The following is a 20,305-nucleotide window of genomic DNA, read 5'->3' as shown; positions in this document are numbered from 1 at the left end:
AGTTTTGAAATACCAAAAAAAAAAATGGGGAAGAGGATGATGTGTAAAAGAAAAAATAGGAAAGATGCACAATTTTTAACAGGTTTTTATGTAAATAATAGTATCTGAAGCAGAAATTTTGTGAAAGATACATAAATGCATATATGTTGACACACTAGAATTCAAATTACTTAAAATCAATTTTTAACGTTCTATAATGGAGTCATAAAAATAAGGAAAGTTATTGGGAATTCATAGGACACCTCATTTTAACTGATGTACAAGATACTGAACTTTTTGTTGTTTTGTGTCTAAAGTACAATATTTGGTATATTTCTATAATATATCAAGTACAAAAGAAGAACAGGCAGAATATGCTCAAATATGCAGTGAATTATTCACTCAGTAAATATTTACTGAACAGTCAGTGTGTGCCAGGAACTCTTGTATACAGGGAATATAGCAACGAGAAAACTGTATTTGTCCTTTATGAGATACGTATAGTCGCATACTGCGCGGACACATATAATAAAAACACTAAGCTAAATATGCTAATCCTCACGTCGCAGAATGGGCAAAACTTGTTCAAGAACATTTTTTTTAAATTAGTGGTACAAATTATATTGCCAGGTGATTGATAGAATATCTTTCTAGAAAAGAACTTCAATATTAATGTTCCCATTTAAATCCAATTCCATATTCCCCAAATACTCACTTACATCTTGTACCTGTAGGAAAGAACGAAAAGCCTATTGTCTCGAATATTCTTCACATAATAATGTCTAACACGGTACAGGCTCATCTATTTCCTCTAAACTAATCATCTGAGGCAAACCACAAAAAACTCAAATAAAGTATTTTATGATGTAACCTCTAACCCTACTATAATGGGAAAATGTATTTTCACTCCATGGGCAATATATCTTCTTATAATTTTCTTTAGTCCCTAACCTAGACACCAACTTTTCAAATTTGCTTTTCCATAATCACTTACCTAAGTAGATTCTATGAAAAAAATATTTAAAAATGTATTTGGTTCATAGGTTATCTGTGTTCATATTTATCCCCTTTTTAAACTATAGTTTTGTTTGCCTTCTGTTTGTATGTATTATATCTAGTTTAAGATTATTTTCTATAATACGGCATAGAAACTAAGGTATATTTCTGTATGATTGTGAATATTTCTATAATAGTTAACACTATATACCGTCCTTAACTAGATTCTTTACTTTGAGGAAGCATTTTAGATGTTATATTACCCTCACACTTATTTTCTAAACAATTGGAACTCATTTATTATAAAACTTTATTGAAAACTATAACGTTGTTTCCAAATAAATCAGCTGGAAACCTTAAAAAAAAAATCCAGTTTCTTATGATCCACATACACTTTCAGATAAAATTTGCGTAAAAAGTTGTTTTATTCATTTGATACCTAAAGTTTTACCTTTAGTGTGAAAAGTTTATCACAAGCTATATATATTTATATTATTTTAATTATTTTAATAAGTATTTTGAAACTGGTTTGTTCTTTACAATAAGTGGCTCTTGTGTCTTTATAGATGCAAACCCTACACGTGTCTCCCATATGTATTATATATTCAAATTTCATGAAAGAGTATTCTTTTCAATTATGTTTTCAGTTGAAAATCTGTTAATGACTTTTGCAAGATTCTATTTAATGAGCCATGTTAGCCTTCTTGATGATTTTTTTTCTTACCATAGTGCTTACCAAGTGCCTAGCCAGGAGTAGTAAACCTCTAGAAGCATTGTTTAATATACAACATTGGTGTTGAAACAGATGAGTGCAGTCTGAAATTTATACTTCAGAATAAAGCAAGTCTACTCTGCATACACAATCAAACTAAAATTTCTAAGAATTTTTCTAGTAAGTCAAATCTTCAAAGATTTTCAATAGTTAGAATTAATATACTAGACGTGAAAGAAGAGGGTTTTTAATTTTATTACTGTATAATAATTGTACAATATAATGGGTTTCATTATGGTATATTCATGAATGTATAGCATGTCCTTGCTTTCATCATATTTACTCCTCCATTACCTTCTCTAGTCCCCTCTGCCCCTCCCCCTCCCCGGTCATCTTCCCCTTTCCAAACAGTCCCCTTCTGTTTTCCAGTCTTTTATGTTTCTTAATCTAGATTCAGCATATGAAGGAAAACATGCCCTATTTCTCTTTCTGAGTTTGTTAGAGTTTGCATTTACCAGATTATTTACAATTGTCCACATTGTGACTTTTCACATAAAAGTCACAACTGTATTTGGAAAAGTCTCTTAGGATCAATTATAATTAATATTATTTGTAAATGCATTTAACTTTTGGAAAGTGGGGTGATTTGCAAAGTGATTCTCAAATTTAAATCTATGTTATCTAAATTTAAAATGTTTCTAAAGACCAAGATCTAGTATTTTCTCAAAGAGTTTGCTTTGCTTAACCTTGCGTTTGGCTTCAGAGCTGTTTCTTTTGCTATAAAATTAATACTAATAAAAACGTAATACACTTACATTTTCACATTTTAGGAGATTAAACCACCACATAATTTCCAATAGAAAAACAGTATCTCTAGAACGCCTTTAAAACTTTTGAGTGCTACATAACCCTAAACATTCAAAGTGGTGCTTTTTCCTGTGATCAACAACACTTAAAGCTGACTTTTCAGGGTGTCATCAATATAATGTAGGGCCCATTTTCCATTTTTTTTACTGACATTGAAGATTTCCATCTCTGGTATAATTAAAGTGTAATTAAAGTGACATATTCTGCTGTCTGTTGATAGGACACAATAAGATTATGTTAAGTGAAAAATTCCCAACATACAAAGAGGAAAATCAGTTTTGGAAATGGAAGAGTCCTTAGAAGAAATGAAACATATCTGAGACTGAAAAAAAAAAGAAAGGAAAGAGAAGAAAAGAACAAATTAAGCTGAATTGCTAAATAGTATTTGGACTAAAGAAGGTCACTTTTTAAGATTTAAATGTTTTCCTCTGTGAAAGGGGCCACTGCTTCCCAAATCCAGAAACAAGCCTACGAATATGTTAATTAAGTGCATTGTGTCCCAGAAAGAATGAGTTTGACAAATTCATTTTTATTCTTTCAATTAATAAAGTGTTTGTCTAGCCATCTAAGATTTTTTAAATCTATAATGTGTATATTTGCCATTGTACAGTAACAGTGCCAAGGACCCACATGACCCCATAGGGTGAATCTTATGAAGCTTAACATTCCTGGCGAATTAAACACACAAGCCTCAGATTTTTTGTCAGTCTTACCTTCCTGTGGAACTGAGAGCCAGAATGAAGGTAATTTTTATACGGTGGCACTTTAGCCCAATTAAAAAAGCAATCATCTTTGGCACAAGCAGAGGGAGCAAATATAATGGCATAATATTAAAGAAAGGTTTCACAAAGACTGACCAGGAATGCTACTCCCTCTCCGTCCCCACCCCACTCTTACTTTTTTCCCTGCCCATTTGTTGTTTTTCTCACAAGTGTATCCTGACTTTTCATTTTTTCTTTTACTTTGAATGAAACAAAAAACATCTCAGATAGTAAAAGACGTAAAGAAGATTCATCTTCTGCTACCAACTACATAACAGATAAACTTGCAAAGCTATTCTAAATATTCAAAGGCTTATAAATAAAAAATGTAAATTGAGCAGGGGATGAGTGTGAAACAGAATGGACAGATTGAAAATACTTAATTTTCAACCTCGATTTTTCTCCTATTCCAACCTTCCCATAGTTATGCTTTAAATGACTTCTCGCATAAAATTTTTCCCTGTGCTTCGAAATAAGTGAATGATTTCCAGGAGGAAATGGAGCTTTAGAAAGAAGACCTGCAAAATGAAAGTGTTCAAATGCAAACTACTTCTCTAGCATTTCAAATGCAAAATCACAACCTTCACCACCTTTAACTGACTCTTAAGGGGTCTTTTCAAATATGCTATTTACGACATCATCTGTTAACTTCATTTTCTAATTCAAAACTCTTGCCAAATGATGTTTTCATGATGACGTGTAAATATAATATTCCATTAGAGATCAATTCTAATTGGTTTTTTAAAATCCACCTTGGGAAACAGTGCTGCATAATACACAGACTCGTAATGAGTATTTTAGAAGGAATTTCCACAAAGTCTATTATAATTCCTAAATCCAAATTACTCTTTTTCCTAGTAAGCTTTGGGCCACAGGACTGAAATTATTTCTTCACGAGTTCTCACGCAGGAGGACTTTTGTCTTGTCTACAAGACCAGGATCACTTGTTGGAAATCTTCATTTTTTAAAAACTGACGTTTGCCAAAAATATTTTTCCCACATGACCCACAAAGGAAAACAGTTTCTTAGGATGGGTTGCAATTTATTTTGTTTCCAAACCGTGGTTTAAAGTCATAATGGACGTTTTTCCCCTTTGAAATTCCCTGTTATTTTGGAAACGCGATTCACCTTAACAAACCAAGCCCCTTTTTGTTAGAGCCCTTCCTTTTAAAACCAGACTTCTTGTACACAACAAAGAGCTGCGTAGTAACAAATGAGGACAAAAAAACGTGCTTTTCCGAACTCCTTTGAACCCTAACGCTCATTTTCGAATCCCTACATTTAAAGACATTTTAAATATTATATAAAATCTGCTCTAATTTCCCATGGGGGGGGTGGCCCACATTGTCGCTTATCTAGTGATGACTTTATAAACATCTATGCAGCTTTCTTTCCCGGGTAACGTGGGAGCTGGCCTCAAGTCTTGCCGTGCAGCTGCACGTTGTGAAAGCGCCTTTCTACGAGGTCTGCGGCTGGGAAAGCCCCTTGCAGGCCACGGAGGGTCATAAAAGCGGCCGGGCCGAGCCGGGGGAGCCCTGTGGACTTCCGCGGGCCGCAGGCTGGAGAGGACGAGGCGCAAATCCCTCCCCCGGGAAAAAGGCGTCGCAGGGCTTCGGCGCTAGGGCGGAACAATGGGAGCAGCCTGGAGCCCCGCGGCTCCCGCTTCCTCCGCCTCAGCCCCCGGGTTTTCCCGCTCGCCAGCCCCGCTCTGGCCTCCCGACCCCGGCCACCTCCCTAGCCCGGCCCTTCCCCCATGCCACATGAGGCGCTTCCTTTGGTGACCCCAGCTGTAGCCGTGGCCTCCTTCCTCCTATTCTCTAAACTTATTTTTACTCTCTCCCTCGGTTTCCAGAAGTGGTCTTGAAGTCTCATTGCCAGAGTAATGCTGAGTTGCTGTTTCCTTCCGGGAAAGATTTCCTCCAGAAATCCCAATCTAGAAGGAAATACAGGCAATCCAACACACCCTTTATTTAACCCTAACTACATTCTCCCGTGTTAAGGAAAAATAAAATTTGAAGCACGGAGCCTTAAAAACCTGCAATGAACTAATTCCTCTTTAATCTCCTCCTTTCACTACAGTTGTGGGAAAACTCTCCAGCGAATGCCTCCCGAAGAGAGGATGTGCCCAGCAGCACGCAGCAAATCGGAGGTTTTAGCTTACGCCTCCCGGGACTGGGGAGAAAGTAACGAGGACGAGGGAGCTACCGAGGCCGAGAGCAGCCCGCCCGGCGGGGACGCGGGACGCCCGGCGGGGACGCGGGACGCCCGGCGGGGGCGCAGGGCCCGCGGGCTCTCGGCCGCGAGTCGGGCCGCCAGGGGCGAAGGACTTAAATAGCGGGGGCCGGAGGGGGCGGCGGGCCCGCGCGTGACGATACTTTCCGAGGAAGGCTGGGGCCGCCGAGGAGTTTGCAGATCGGCCTCACCCTCCCGTCCCCGCCAAGAGGGGGAAAAAAAAAAAAAAAAGTTGAAGGGAGGCGGGGAGAGGAGCCACCCCGTTTCCTCCCCTGGATTCTGCATTAGGGCTGGGGCGGCGCGGGCAGAGAGAGGGCGCGGACCGAGCGGACCAATGGCAGTCAACAGGTCCAGGCCTCGGCGGGGCCGCGGGCCGGGCCTCCTCTCGCCGCCCGGGGGCCCTTCCCCGCCCCCGCGGCCCCGCAGCGCCGAGCACCCCGCCCCGGGCCCCGGCGGCTGCCGTCTCCTCCGCCGCCGGGGCCCGGGGAGGGGGCGGGGCGGGGGTTCCCCGGCGGAGAATCCTCCCGCGGGGGCGGGCGGCGCAGGGGGAGGGGCCGCGAGTCCCGGAATGGAGGCTTAGGAAGGGCTCGGGCTCGACACGAGCGCGGCCCGCGCGTGGCATCCTGGGTAAAAAGTGGCCGAGCCACACCGGGAGAGAGCCGAGAGGAGCCGGGGTCAGAGGTCAGGGCCCAGGAGCCCGGCGCGCCGAGCTCCCCCACGTGAACGCAGCGAGCGGGAGGAACCTTTTTGTTTTCCACCGCGCCAGCGTGCTCCCCTATTGACCGGGCTGCTGGAGAGAGGGGAGCGGCGTAGCGGCTCTCAGCCCACCCCACCCCACCCCCCTCCACTGCCAACACACAGCCCAACTCTCCCCTTCCCCACCACTCATCCCAGCCCCCCGCATGGGGCTGGCAAGAACGCAGTAAATTTGCTTTAACAACAAGTGGGGGTGGTTGCATTTACTCCTCCCTCTCGTCTCTCCTCCCCCCCCCCTCCTCCTCGCCGCGGCTCTTGACACTACTACAAACCAGCACTATAAACATAAACATGTGTCACTGTAACAGGGCAGGTAATATACGCATTTTGAGGTGGGGTGGGGTGGATGGGGGCTTGGTCGCTGCTTGGGGGGCAGTAAAAAGAAATCATGTTTCACGTGCTCGACGTCTTGGAGGGCTCCCCCCACACGCGGATCCATTTATATAGAATGCAGAGAGCGCCCAGTCACTTAGTCACACAGACCCACAAAAGCAGACTTGCCAATAACCAGAGTACCCCCCAAAGCAAATATACTTAAATACCACCCATCTCCTCCCTCAGCCATCGCTGCCATTTCTTCCATTAGCAAGCAGTAGCGTCAATAATTGAATCCTCTTTCCTTTTAAAAATACTCTTTTTTTAGGATAGCGATAGAAATCAACTTTAGACCTAAATCGAACACCACTCTCTTCCCATAGAACAGTACCTACTACACAGTCTGCGCAGAGATTCCTTCAAACAACGAGAAAGGCTGTTTAAAAACTGAGTTCGAGACCTAGTATGCAAAGGTTATTTCCTGGGCTTGTGCCTTCATGCGTTTTCCAACTTCTGCAAGTTGCCGCGCCGGGCGGAGTGCAGATTCGCCACCCGCAAGGCTTTATTATTATTTAGCCTATTTACACTGCCTCTCAACTTTTCTCTCATTCTTAGTTCAACAACCGTAGCAATCTACTACTTAAGATAGAGTAAGGCGAATCCCTGTACAAGCTTGAGGCTTGAAACCCAGGAGAATCAGAAAATGTTCAGATGAGGAAGTGGTTCCCTTTGTTCTTTCATTGTTTCTCTACCAACTGGTGGATACAAGGACAAACACTTACCTTCTCTTCTTTTTCCTCCCAAAACCAGACGCTCCCATCGGCCTTAAAATACACAATCCACCTTGAAAGTAACTAGGAACGTCGGGAGAGTTTGTATTCCATTCTTTTTCGCTCTCTGCCCTCTTTTAGCGTAGGATTAAGTTGCCGAGCACGTTGCTGCATGCTGTAGCCCCCCGCCTTAGTGAATCGGTCACGTTTAGGACCCTCTAAGTCCACCTAATTCTGCCAGTAGAATTGAGGGTATTGGATCTCTAAACTTTCAAAGGGGAAGGGGCCTGCAACTCTCCAGAAAACTTAAAAAAACCCTGAAGTTTTTTTTGGTTTTTTTTTTTTTTTTTTTTGCGATTGATTTTTTTTTTTAACCACCTCACCAATACTATTTACTTTGAAATTAAAAAAAAAAATTTCTTCGAGGAGAGTAGTTTTTTGTTGTTCAGCTTCTGCTCAGCAAAGCATTACTTAGATGGAGTAAAGGGCACGTTTGTATAGGCATTTAACAGAATGCGTGCATTTTCCATCATATGCCCTGTGCCACGTGTTTTTTAAAAACAAACAAAACACTACCACACAGAAAGGAAGGAGACAAAGATTTGAATTAAAATGTTGTGGAACAACTTTAGAGGAAGCATTTATGTGAGATTTACTAGGGTAAATTGTTCTCAGGTTTTGAAAAGTAAGCTTTGCTAAGTTAACAGACTTTATTTTTACTCTATAATCACAAAATAAAAAGCAAATTTTCTGCTTAGTAGTGTTTAGTGACCATCCTGATGGGTACGAGCGTTCAAACCATGTTTCAGTCTGATCATGATGTGATTTGCTGATGTCATGAATATGAAATGATACATATCCATAAAAATCAAACTTGTGATTTTTGGTTTTTTTTAATCTCCCGCTTTTTTGTGTGTTCCCAGTAGCTGAAAATGGAAGTCAGTGATTGGCTCCACTGCTTCTCGGAGGATTTGGGCTAAAGCCAGGGGAACAGAACCAGAGGATTCCCTTTCCAGACCATCACGCTGTTTCTGCCTTATCTTTCCCGCTCTCCTGGGTGCTCAAGATTTTAGTGTGGCTACAGAAGCCCTTAGATAGGCCTCAACACTTAGAATCATCACTTCAGTTTCTTCACATTTGGCCTTAGTGTAAAATAAACAAAAACTTGGGTAGCCCCAATAAATGTTCATTCTTGAGATTTGTGTATTATTTAATAGAAGATTGAACTCCACTTTCTGTGAGTTTGTCCTCTCTGTTCAGGATCAATTGTGAAAGGGCCTTGTGTCTCATAGGAAAATATTGCAACAAAACAGGATAATTGGGGGAAAGGCAGTTGTAGTAGGAAAAGTGGCTTTTCTTTGATAGCATTTAATTGGAATTAAAAGATTCTTGAGCTGTAAACATTCTTTATTTATTCAGCACACATAAGCAGGCATTGTTTTATCACCATCATAATTATGGTGTCCTTTAAACTGGCTGATAACAGAAGAGACAAGGGATGTGCCTGCAGATTCAAGGCAGGTCTCACTCCTCCCCCACCTTTCTTCCCTCCTCTGTGTACCCCCCCATTCTTTCCTTGGTCACTAGGGTCCCCCACAGCCCTTGAGATGAGAAAAGCAGGAAGATTGTGGCCTAACCATTTCTTACATCATGGAAGTGATTTGTACCACACTCTAATGCAATCTGTAACCTCCTTGTCTCCTGTGCTTATAACTGTTTTGTTTAGCTTGCAATATTCGTATCTGAAGAGTCGCCTAGTGCTCACCTGCATAAAATCTCATCCACTAAGGTTTTCAGCTTTACCTTTGTCTAATTTAGAAAGCACACTCTTAGGGCTTTTTCAGAACAAAGCCTCACAAAAAACCCTTTACCTCCAAGGATTTGCAAATTTATAAAGGCTGCATTGAATTCAAGATGGGTCAGGGGGCAAAAAGGGGGTAGAAGGTCACTGCATTTTGATTATGGGTCAATAGACAACATGGCATATACTCTGTGTCCCAAACTTCTGTTAAAGACAGGATTTTTAAATGTCCAAGAACAGAAGGATGGGCCCATTGGGAGACATGCCCTGATATATTTGAATGAGATTTAAAAAAAAAAAAAAAGAAAGAAAGAAAGAAAAGGAAAGAAAGAGTTTAAAGAAAATATCCTAAATTATAGTTTATCCCTCATTTTAGCTTATTATTCTTCTTCTCTTCCTGTTTTCACCTTCCAAAGAGGAAAGAAGATGTGGTATCAGTTAAGTTTAGCTAAAGGACTATTTAGATTGTGTTGTCCTATATCTTCAACTAATTCAGTCATATGAGATTTTATTATTTTATACCTCATATTATTATTAGTTAATTTTAGTTAACAGTATAAGAGACTTCTTTTATTCTTCTAACCATGATACTTACACTGTTGGGGCCTTTGTGCTGTCCCTTACTTTTTTCTGTTTGAATTCACTTTGAACAAAATGTATCCAGCAATCACTAAAACAAATATATATGGTGAAGAGTTTGGTGGTGGTGGTGGTAGTGGTGGTTGTGGTGTGTGTGATCCTCATTTAAATTATGTATGTATGGGTGAGAGCATGGATGAAAACGGATTATTTTAATGCCCTTCAATACTTTAATTATATAACAGTTGTAGGTTAGAAATGCAAAAGTGCTCTTAGGTTTTCCTTCAGATTTTCAAAAGAACTTTCCCCATTAGTAAACTACTCCTGCAAATTGCTGCTGCATTTCCCAGCTAACCATTTAAAAGACTGTGAATGCCTTGTGCATTACTTCGCTCCAGAGGAAAGAGGTCAGACTGAATTGCTATGGTATTTAAACATAAAATACAGTGAAAATAAATCAAAATAGAGCATCTGAAGGTGAATTTAGCACAGTCATATGGGATAAGTAAAGACAAATATGTTCAGATCTTCATAGCCCATCACTTTAAAAACTGAAAGTGCTGATTTTTTTTTACAATAAATGCAGAAATAAGTGGACATTAAGAATACATTTGAAACTGTATTTGCTACAGAAGATTTTTCTTTTGCAAGCAGCTTTGTTTTTAAAGCTAAAATACTTTTTAGGATAGTGTAGACTTTGCATTCCTCCCTGAGTAAATGATCACATTTCATTAACAAAGTCAATGCATATCATATATATGTGTGTGTATGTATGTACATATATATATATATATATACACCTAAATTCTCAATTATTTCCTAGACTTACAGAGATGTGTATATGTGTGTGTGTGTAAGTGTTCATTTAAGCATATCCCCCCACATATGTACATGTGTTTGAGAAGCATAGAAGCTGATATATCCTTTCTTAAAAAGAATTTGAATACAGTCCATCATCTGAATTGGGTTCATCTTTGATTGCAGAGGCGGCTGACATGGTCAACAAATTTATCAAAGAAACCCCCTGGCTTTTGAAGAATCGTACTTCATACATCTGGATCTGCACATCCAGGCAAACTAAGTAAATTATTGCATAACTTTAAGCATAATTGATAACAGATACCTTTAATTTTTCATCCCTATTCTTTTGGCCAGCTTTCACATTAATAATCTAAGCCATAAATGTTGGTAGCTATTGATCGAAATCCCCGGTGTGCATGCAAATCCATCTTAAGGTCCCCTGCCTTTCATGTGTGAGCGCTCAGGGGCCTCTGCTAGGTCTTTTTATCGGGATCGACCCCCAATGGGCCTGGAGAAGACCCCGGATGTGCAGCGTGTGCTGATGGCCAAAGAAAGCTGTCTGTCACAATCCGTGTGCGTGTGTGTGCGTGTGCGTGTGTGTGCACAAGCCCCAGTCCTGGAGCCTTAACACACTCACCCTAGGATGGGGAAGTTACAGGAACAAAAGAATGTATTAGACAAAAAGAAAGATGTGTAACAGGAGTATTTAAAGTGTATACACGTAAAGGTGTGTCTCTGTACATAGAGACACTTTCTAAGTATACATAGAGATACATCCCCCCAAATCCCTTGTCCTTTACCTTTTTTTTGTAATTGATCCAACAGATCACACCTTTAGTTTAAAAATAATACTCAGTATTGTACTAATTTTCAAAATCACCCACATTCCAAGTGTTTTAAAAGTAGAGAGGGACAGGACGGTAAATTTGAAATATTTAATAAAGTATGCTCCTATGTGCAAGGTAAATAGGAGCATGGGGGCAGAGGGGGAGAGAATCTAAACAAGAACCAAGAGCAACTAAAACTACCTGCCCCCCCTCCCCCATCAAAAAAGACGCCATAGCCAACCTTTTGTAATGTCTTCTTAAAGCCACCACCACCACCCCCCTTTTTTTTAGTTTACTGTTTCTTGGCTGTTTGACTCTTTGGTCTACATCTTAGAGCTGGAGGAGGGGAATGGGCGGGGGTGGGGTGGGAAGGAGAGGGCTGGCAGTATATAAGTGCATCAGGAGGAATTTTAAAACACTGTCTTTGGCAATAGAAAGGCTCTGGTCATCCCACTTTAAAACAACAAACACCAGCATTTGCTTTTCCTGGAAACTTCGATTTCTGCTTAAAGCTTGCACATTTTGCCCTCCTGTGAAAGTGAAAGAGAAAAACTCGGTGTGCTAGAACAGATGCAAAAGAAAGCCAAGTCGGTGGATGGTATTAGCTGTGACGAGGCATTGTTCATTGCTGCCTCTCGGTTACGTTTTAAAGCCTGAAATATCACGAGATCCATTCAATGATCCTTCTCTCATTCAAGGGACAAAAATGTAATTTGCTGTAGCTCTGATTTCTTGGATGGAAATGCTAGCCTTAGATTTCAAAGGCAAGAACTAGACATCGCGGTTTGTACACACATTGATTAAGTTGAAGAGCGGCGATTACATCTGTGCTGAGTGCAACAGTAGTCCAGAGCTGACTTTTCAAATCCCAACCTCCTGAGTTACAGACGCTCTTAAATAGACTTCCTTAATTTCCGGATGTACTTCTTGAAATTCCCAATTCTCTTCAAAATTCCTGGGAAAATTACAAGGGAGATGAGGGTGGGGGTGGGGAACCATGGCTGAGATTTCATCTTGTCAAGCAAACTATCTTTTTATATGTCTGATTCCTGTTTTTTTTGTGGGTTTTTTTTTTAAAGATTTTTTTCTTTTCTTTCTTTTTTGACTCATACCTGCTCCTGCTGGCCAGACCACAGCAGGGGAAACTGGAACTTTTGAATATGAATAAAGAAATTATTGTGCATTTTTTTTTCCTTGCAGGTTCAGAAATATCTGTTCATTCTTTAACCTCAGGGATGTGTCTGTTTGGGGAGGAAGAAGGAAACATGTAGATGCCTGGGTTGCATGTATGCTGTAGTTGCAAACACGGATGAAGATTTTGCCTAATTTTGCCAAGCAGCCACCTCACCACCCTGAGATCCCTGCACATGCAAGTGGAAGGGCCTGGCTCTCACGTGGCAATATTTTGGATATTCTTGAAAACGACAGTAAGCCATGCCAGTGACTAAGAAGAGGTTAAACCAGATGGATATTCATCCAAAGTGATTTTGTTAAAACAGATGCCTGGCTTTCTTGGGGGAAAATGGGAGCTGTGGAAGAGTCATCTAAACTACCAGGCAAACCAACATCGCCCACTGAAATGGTGTGCATCATCCATCGGCACTTTCTTTTCTTCGTTTTTATGTAAAACTTCTGGAAGCACCTTGGGGCTTTACATTTTGTTCCCTTTGCTGCAGAAGGAAGTAATCTGGTCCCTGGAATTCTGCTCTGTGGAAGACAAGACCCTGGCTAAAGCGTGTGCTGGACACTCTACAGCGACCCCACCTCTAGTCCAGGCTGGTTAATCTGAAAAGTGTACACATTTCTGCCTTATCTATGCTTTGTTATGAGTCTGACGTGAAACTACCTCCCCCCTACCCCACTCCCCAGCAGAGAACAGAAACCTAGTTGAATTGTTACATGTTCCTGAGCTGGAGCCTTGAACTGCTTTCTTGGTCAAATAACTTTGTTTCTGGTTGTAAAAGGGCATTTGAGGTGGGGGTGGGGGGATCGAGAGAAATTGCAAACGTAAGTCTGTACTGGGTTGGTTCACCTCTCCGTTTAACTTTGGAGCTCCCAGCCTGTCTCCTTCCTCACTCCCATAAGGGAAATACCAGGCTATTCTGGCACGTTTCCCCTTAAGCTTCATTTTCCAAAGAAAAGAGGGGTGGGGTATATCTATTTGGGTTTGATAATGTTTTTAAAATGCTCTCCTTTGAAACGATAATAGCTGTATCGGTAAAATGCAAATAAAGCAAAAAATAGGCAGTATTTCTTTAAAGGGGAATATACGGTGGCTTTTTTTTTTTTTTTTTTTTTTTTTTTTTTACGTACACACACTGCTTCTGATGAAGTCTGTGAGTCAGGCTGTTTCTGAGCTCCGATAGTTTAATGGAAAGATTTATATACCGGCTGTATTATTTACTTTGGGAGGGGAGGTGGCAGTATAAGGGTATGCTAATTAGTAGGAGATTTTGGGGGGAAGGGGTGGAATATCAATTTTTATTGCATCACCTGTCAGGAGTGTCCAATCAGCGTTGGCTTTAGGGGAATTAATTGATGAAGGTGTCTCCGGACGAGCTCACTTCACTCTGTCATTTTATTTGTAGCTAAAGCAGCGGCGGGAATAGCAGCTGCATTTCTTTTCTCTTTCTCCCTTCACATTCCATTATCATAGTGCTCCAATGGAGAAGGAAGGAGTAGAGGGGCCCAGGTACTGATCCGCATCGAGGACTCAGACCAACACACTGGCAGATCTGAAACCGGATGGTTTTTTCCCTCTTTTTTAAAAAAACGAAAACCAAAAAAAAAGCAAGAATCAAGTCAGTGTAATTTCATGGGGTTTTTCTCCCCCCCAATAATTCGCCTAGAGTTTGGCACTCCCTTCGCCGGGAATAACAGTCTTTGTTATTTTATTAGCAGGATGCCTTGAGACACACGCAGCATCTGGCGGAGGATTAACATACATACATGTGTATGTATGCGTCACGTATATATTTACTGCAAATGGTGGGGATCATTTAGTGCCCGAGATGGGAGACCTGAAGTCAGGTTTCGAAGAGGTGGATGGCGTGAGGCTCGGCTACCTCATCATTAAAGGAAAGCAAATGTTTGCTCTCTCCCAAGTCTTCACAGATCTGCTGAAAAACATCCCGAGGACGACCGTGCACAAGCGCATGGATCATCTGAAAGTGAAAAAGCACCACTGCGATCTGGAGGAGTTGCGGAAACTCAAAGCAATCAACAGTATCGCCTTCCACGCGGCCAAATGCACGCTCATCTCCCGGGAAGACGTAGAAGCGCTCTATACCTCCTGCAAAAACCGAGCGTGTGCTCAAGACCAAGCGCAGGAGGGTCGGACGGGCCCTGGCCACAAAGGCGGCCGCCGCCAGAGCGCGCCGCCGCCGCCAGCCCCCGCCCGGCTTTTTGGAAGGACAAGCACCAACTTTGGCGGGGCCTGAGCGGAGCCGCGCGGCCCCTGCCAATCAGCGCGCCAGTCCCAGCGTCCGGGCGCCGCAGCCGCGCGCCCCGCCGCCCATCTACCTCAGATTTTTAGCAAATACCCGGGCTCGCACTACCCGGAGATCGTTCGCCTCGCCTTGCAAACCCCCTTTAAACTATGAAACTGCCCCGCTCCAGGGAAACTACGTCGCCTTCCACTCGGATCCCGCTTATTTTCGGAGCCTGCTGTGCAGCAAGCACCCGGCGGCCGCCGCCGCCGCCGCCGCCGCTGCCGCTGCCGCCGCCGCCGCCGCCGCCGCCGCCTACTACCAGGCGTCGGCGGCCGGGCCCCAGCACAAGGCGGCGACCGGAGCCGGAGACCCGGTGAGCCTGACCTACCGCTGCAAACGCAAGCGCGGGGGCGCCAAGAACTGCCTGCTCGCGCCTCACGCCGGCGCCCGGCGACTGCTGCTGCTGCCCAGGTCCTACAAAGCCAAGGCGGGCGGCGGCGGCGGCAGCAGCGGCAGCGGCGGCGGCGGCGGCCGCCGGGGCCACTTGCTTGGAGAGGTTTCATCTGGTCAACAGCTTCTGCCCGCCTCCCCACCACCACCACCACCACCACCACCATCACCATCACCACCACCATCGGGCCCAGCAGCCAACGCCGAGTCACCACCCCCCCTCACCACCACCGACCGCAGCCCCATCTAGGAAGCTTTCCCGAGAGTTGTAGCAGCGACTCCGAGTCCAGCTCCTACTCCGACCATGCAGCCAACGACTCGGATTTTGGATCCAGTTTGTCCAGCTCCAGCAACTCGATGTCCTCAGAGGAAGAGGAGGAGGAAGGAGAGGAGGAGGAGGAAGAGGAGGAGGAGGAAGAGGGGGGCAGCGGGGCCTCGGATTCCAGTGAAATCAGCTCCGAGGAGGAGGACTCGTCCACCGAGTCAGACTCCAGCTCCGGTTCCAGCCAAGTGTCAGTGCAGAGCATCCGTTTCAGGCGCACCAGCTTCTGCAAGCCTCCCAGCGTGCAGGCGCAGGCCAACTTCTTGTACCATCTGGCCTCCGCCGCCGCTGCAAACCAAACCCGCTGCTTTCGAGGATGCCGGCCGACTTTCCGACCTCAAGAGTAGTGTCAAAAGCCGAGTCGCCAGAGGAGTGGAGTCTGCAGGGCTGGGCTCCCAAAAGGGGCTCCGGTGTACTGCCCGGCCAGCATGGGGAGTTGTTTCCCCAGAGATAAGGAACGATAGGGTATCTGAGATTACATTCCCACACTCTGAAATTTCCAGTACTGTAAAGAGAAGTGACCTGACAATTAACTGCCTGGCAGAGGGGGCCTCTTCACCTAGCCCAAAGACAAACAATGTATTTCCACAACAAAGAATACTCCGAGAGGCTAGGAAATGCCTACAAGCAACTCCTACGACACACTGTTCAGATAATAACACAATAGCCGCTAGGTTCTTAAATAATGATTCTTGTGGAACAGCAACAAATTCAGGAAAAGATTCCAAAATCCCTCATTGTCTTGAATTTGCGACGGATTTGGCCTCTTCGCAGACTGATCCCGGAGTGGATGCAGCAGCAGCAGCAGCAGCTAAAGCTGAGAATCTCTGCATTAATACAGGCGACAAGACATTGCCATTTCTGCACAATATTAAAATCAAAGTAGAAGACAGTAGTGCTAATGAAGACTATGAACCCGATCTTATCACAGATAAGCTAAAGTGCGAGTGCAATGATACCAAGGGTGAGTTTTACAGTGTCACCGAGAAGAAAGAGGAGGACGCCTTTTTAACCACAGCCAAGGAAGGTTTTGCATGCCCTGAGAAAGAAACTCCTTCCTTAAACCCACTGGCTCAGAGTCAGGGCCTCTCATGCACTTTAGGATCTCCAAAACCTGAGGATGGGGAATATAAATTTGGTGCCAGGGTGAGAAAAAATTACCGGACACTAGTACTGGGTAAACGACCAGTCCTTCAGACACCTCCAGTCAAACCAAATTTGAAATCAGCTAGAAGCCCTCGTCCTACAGGTAAAACTGAGACACATGAAGGAACACTGGATGACTTTACGGTTTTAAACAGACGCAAAAAGGTAGCCAGCAATGTAGCATCAGCAGTGAAAAGGCCATTTAATTTCATGGCAAATTTTCCTTGTCCACCATCACTCATTATTGGGAAGGATGGGGATTTGTGGCCAGCGTATTCCTTAAACACCACCAAGGATTCCCAACCTCCTCACAAGGCCCATCCTATATGGAAATGGCAGCTGGGCGGTTCTGCAATACCTCTTCCCACCTAGTCACAAATTCAGGAAATTTAATTCATAAAAATGTTTTGGAAGATATTTTCTTGAACCATATTACCTTCCTTTTGTTGTAAACTGCACAGGATGGCTTGTACAAGGTCCATTAATGGTGTTACACCCCCCCTTTGGAGTCCTGGTTTATCGCATTTTGAAGACAGAAATCGGATTACTTTTTTTCCCATTGCGGGTTTTTTTTTTTTTAAGTAGGGTGGGGGCGGGGTGGGAGAAGGGTTGGTTTACATACCACAGACTACTTCAGGCTAAAGACTCAAGTAAAACTCAGTTATTATGGTAGAGCTGGAACACTTTACTGTTTCAATGCTAATAATGCACCGGTACCTCAGTTCAACTGCTACAAATAAATGTCAAAAGGTTGAATAATAAATATTACAATGAGCCATTAAGTTTATGCACTAGATTTCAGACCCGAAAGTGTAACTGGTATTCAGTGAAAGTTTGTTAGGTTACATGGTTATACAATAAGGTAGCAAGAAGTTTCTGTGAGCCCAAAATGTAATTTTCTGGAGCTCTTATTTGTGGGGTGTCTTTTTTTTTAAACTACCCTCATTCTCTTTCCAAGAGTAGTTGCACTTAACTTTTTTTTTTTTTTTAATGGAAAGATTGGGGTATGAGTCCTGATTGGATGCTGGTTAAAAAGCTGTCCCTTGTGTAAGAAGTAAGAGAAATATGGGATTTTTTTTAAAGGATGTGCTTTTTTTTTTTTTTAAACCTAGCAGTCACTCCTTGCAATTGGAAAAGTCCTTTCTGTATGTACTCTCACCCAAACATTTAAAAATAGGATGACTCTCACTGTGGTCCTGCTTATCTTGTGGTCTGAAGCTGACTCTTCAAGCTTTCAAAACAATTAAAACATTTCTTTTAATAGCAGGATATTTAATGGTCTAACTCTTCATAGTGACCAATCATTAAACACAACCAAGAAAAAGAAAAAGAGGAGTCAGAGTCGTAACACCCCAAGTGAAAAATAACAGTTATTTCAGGGCTTTTTGGTACCAGAACTCAGGCACTTGGATTTTATTACCTTATGCTTTTTTTTTTTCTTCCTGCATCTCTCTAAACTTCTGTTTTCAGGCCATCCTGTGTATAGAACAGGAGTTTCTACTGCAAGTGACAATCAGAGGTGACTATCTATATTTGCACTTAAAATCAAAGGAGTTCCCCATGCAAATGGTCTACCCCTTGGTAAGGGCCAGGCTGGTGTACTGTGTTGTAACGACGAGAGCAGTAAATCAAAATTATGGAAATTTGCACTGTTGAAAAGCATGCTTTAGCTTTATTTTCAATTAAAAACACTGTTTAAAATTCCTGGTTCCATACATTTCTACTTATTCCAGATTGAAGAAGGGTTAACAAGAATGAATGGTTTTGTTGACATTTTCACTTGTAATGTTTTTGCCTAGAAGAAATGCACTCATTGGGTGCAGTGTTTTGTGGTAATACTTTGTGATGAGACCAATCGGGTTCCATGCATAACCCTGGCAGATTTCTTCTCAAATAACAGAAAAACTTTCCAAGCTTGTTACAGACCAACTACTACGAGTTTCATATTTAAGAAAGTAAAGCAATGATTAGGTGTTATTTTAATGAAAGTTGAATCCAGTAATTCTTGGGCCACCAAATTATGTATCTCAGATCCTTGTTATCTTTAGTCTAAGACGTTGCATCTATAGACCATAAATCACAGAGCAAAACAAAACACCAATGAAATGTTTACTGTGTGGATTTAAATCATTATTTCTCATGGAAATTCAGCTATTTATTTTCCTTAACCTTTTAATTCCTACTCCTTTTGAAAATTTCCTTTTGTCTATAAATGTTTCAGATAGTTCTGGATGGTCTCAGGCCTAATTGCTGTGTATGATCTGTGGTTTTCCCCCTGTTATAAAGGACAGAGGCTGAGAGTACCTGCATCCAGATACATTTGGATGGAGTAAATTGATGCTTTGGACTGCCTCCCTTCCTTGCCTTCTTGAATGTTGCCAGATGTAGGCTCACTGGGTCATTTTTTATTGGAATCATAGATATGGGCAAAGCAAAAATTGGGGGATGTTATCCTTGAACTTGTGCTTGTATATAATTCCAAAGACTAGTCCATATTCTTAGTTAAAAGTCCTAGAAAACTGAACAACTGATTTCTGAGCCTGAGTTCTTTCCCCTTTGGGAGGCAATGCAGAACTTAGGGACAGTGAGTTGTCCTAAAAGAGAAAAAAAATCAGTCTGTAAAAGGTATGACACCCACACAAGGGAAGTCTGTAATTTCTACTCTTTAATTAGTGCCAAGACAAGAAAGTTCAAGTATAGTGACTACTGCATTTAGACTAGGACTTTCTATGTTGGCTACAGACTGTTACCAAATTATAAACTGAGAATATATTTGAAGTCTACAGATCTTGAGTGTGGGAACACTGTAAGACGGAATAAGCACAAATTAAAGCAAATAACCCATAGAATTTTGCACAAAATATCAGTCTCCAGTTTGGACACTTGGTCTCTAATCCTCAGAGAATCAGTAGTTTCAGCTCATAGGAGCTGGGGAAGGAGTAGTATGGAGGCCGAGGCATGCCAGAGTGATACCATCAAAAGGAAAGACCTTAAGTAGGCAACACAAATATCGCCCCACCATGTTCCTATAGGCCATCCAACCAGAGCAAACGCTAGCTGGGGGGGCTTCTGTCAGCAAAGTGTACCAAAAAGTAAGTCTTAGTGTGCAAATAGGAGGTACCCTTTCAATTCCTAGTAGTCCTCAGCTGATTTTCCATCCTGCTGTGGGAATTACTCCCAGCACAGTTTATTTTATTTGGGTCGTTTTATGATTAAAGACAATTTCTAGGTCCTTCTCAGCTGCTATAAATGTCACATTTGTTCAAAAGTTAAGCCTTACTGAGAGAAAAACAAAAGTTACCTCCATTGACAGGTTGCATTTTTACATTTTAATGTTTCCAGGGAATAGAATTGTTCTTTTAAGTGCTATCAGGCTCCAGGGTCACTGGTTCCTGTGTCTAAATTAGCTCCACAGACATGGGGAAAGTGTAGGAAAAGCTGTTTTTGCTGTCTTTTTGGTGAAGCAAACTTATTTCTGGTCTCCTATAAATGTAATTTCCTGATAAGACTGTGAAGATTTAATTATTTTATAAAGAAATGTGTGTACTTTTTTTCCCCCA

At 42.5% G+C, this 20,305-nt stretch overlaps 1 protein-coding gene across 1 annotated transcript; it reads left to right on the top strand.

Annotated features, from left to right (window-relative positions):
• Positions 1 to 13,706: 13,706 nt before the first annotated feature.
• On the top strand, positions 13,707 to 18,449 carry Skida1 (SKI/DACH domain containing 1). Its single transcript, XM_052728644.1, is given in 12 exon segments — positions 13,707 to 14,692; positions 14,694 to 14,756; positions 14,758 to 14,868; positions 14,870 to 14,968; positions 14,970 to 15,317; positions 15,319 to 15,492; positions 15,494 to 15,892; positions 15,894 to 15,950; positions 15,952 to 15,993; positions 15,995 to 16,042; positions 16,044 to 17,108; positions 17,110 to 18,449. Coding segments are annotated over 12 exon segments (2,727 nt in total). The 5' UTR covers positions 13,707 to 14,407; the 3' UTR covers positions 17,146 to 18,449.
• Positions 18,450 to 20,305: the final 1,856 nt, after the last annotated feature.

This window comes from Peromyscus californicus, unplaced genomic scaffold, assembly GCF_007827085.1.
Source record: "Peromyscus californicus insignis strain IS unplaced genomic scaffold, ASM782708v3 Scaffold_8__1_contigs__length_139910024, whole genome shotgun sequence".
NCBI classification, from domain to species: Eukaryota; Metazoa; Chordata; class Mammalia; order Rodentia; family Cricetidae; genus Peromyscus; species Peromyscus californicus.
The sequence above is the reverse complement of the archived record's forward strand: the minus strand, read 5'-3'. Positions and strand labels throughout refer to the sequence as shown.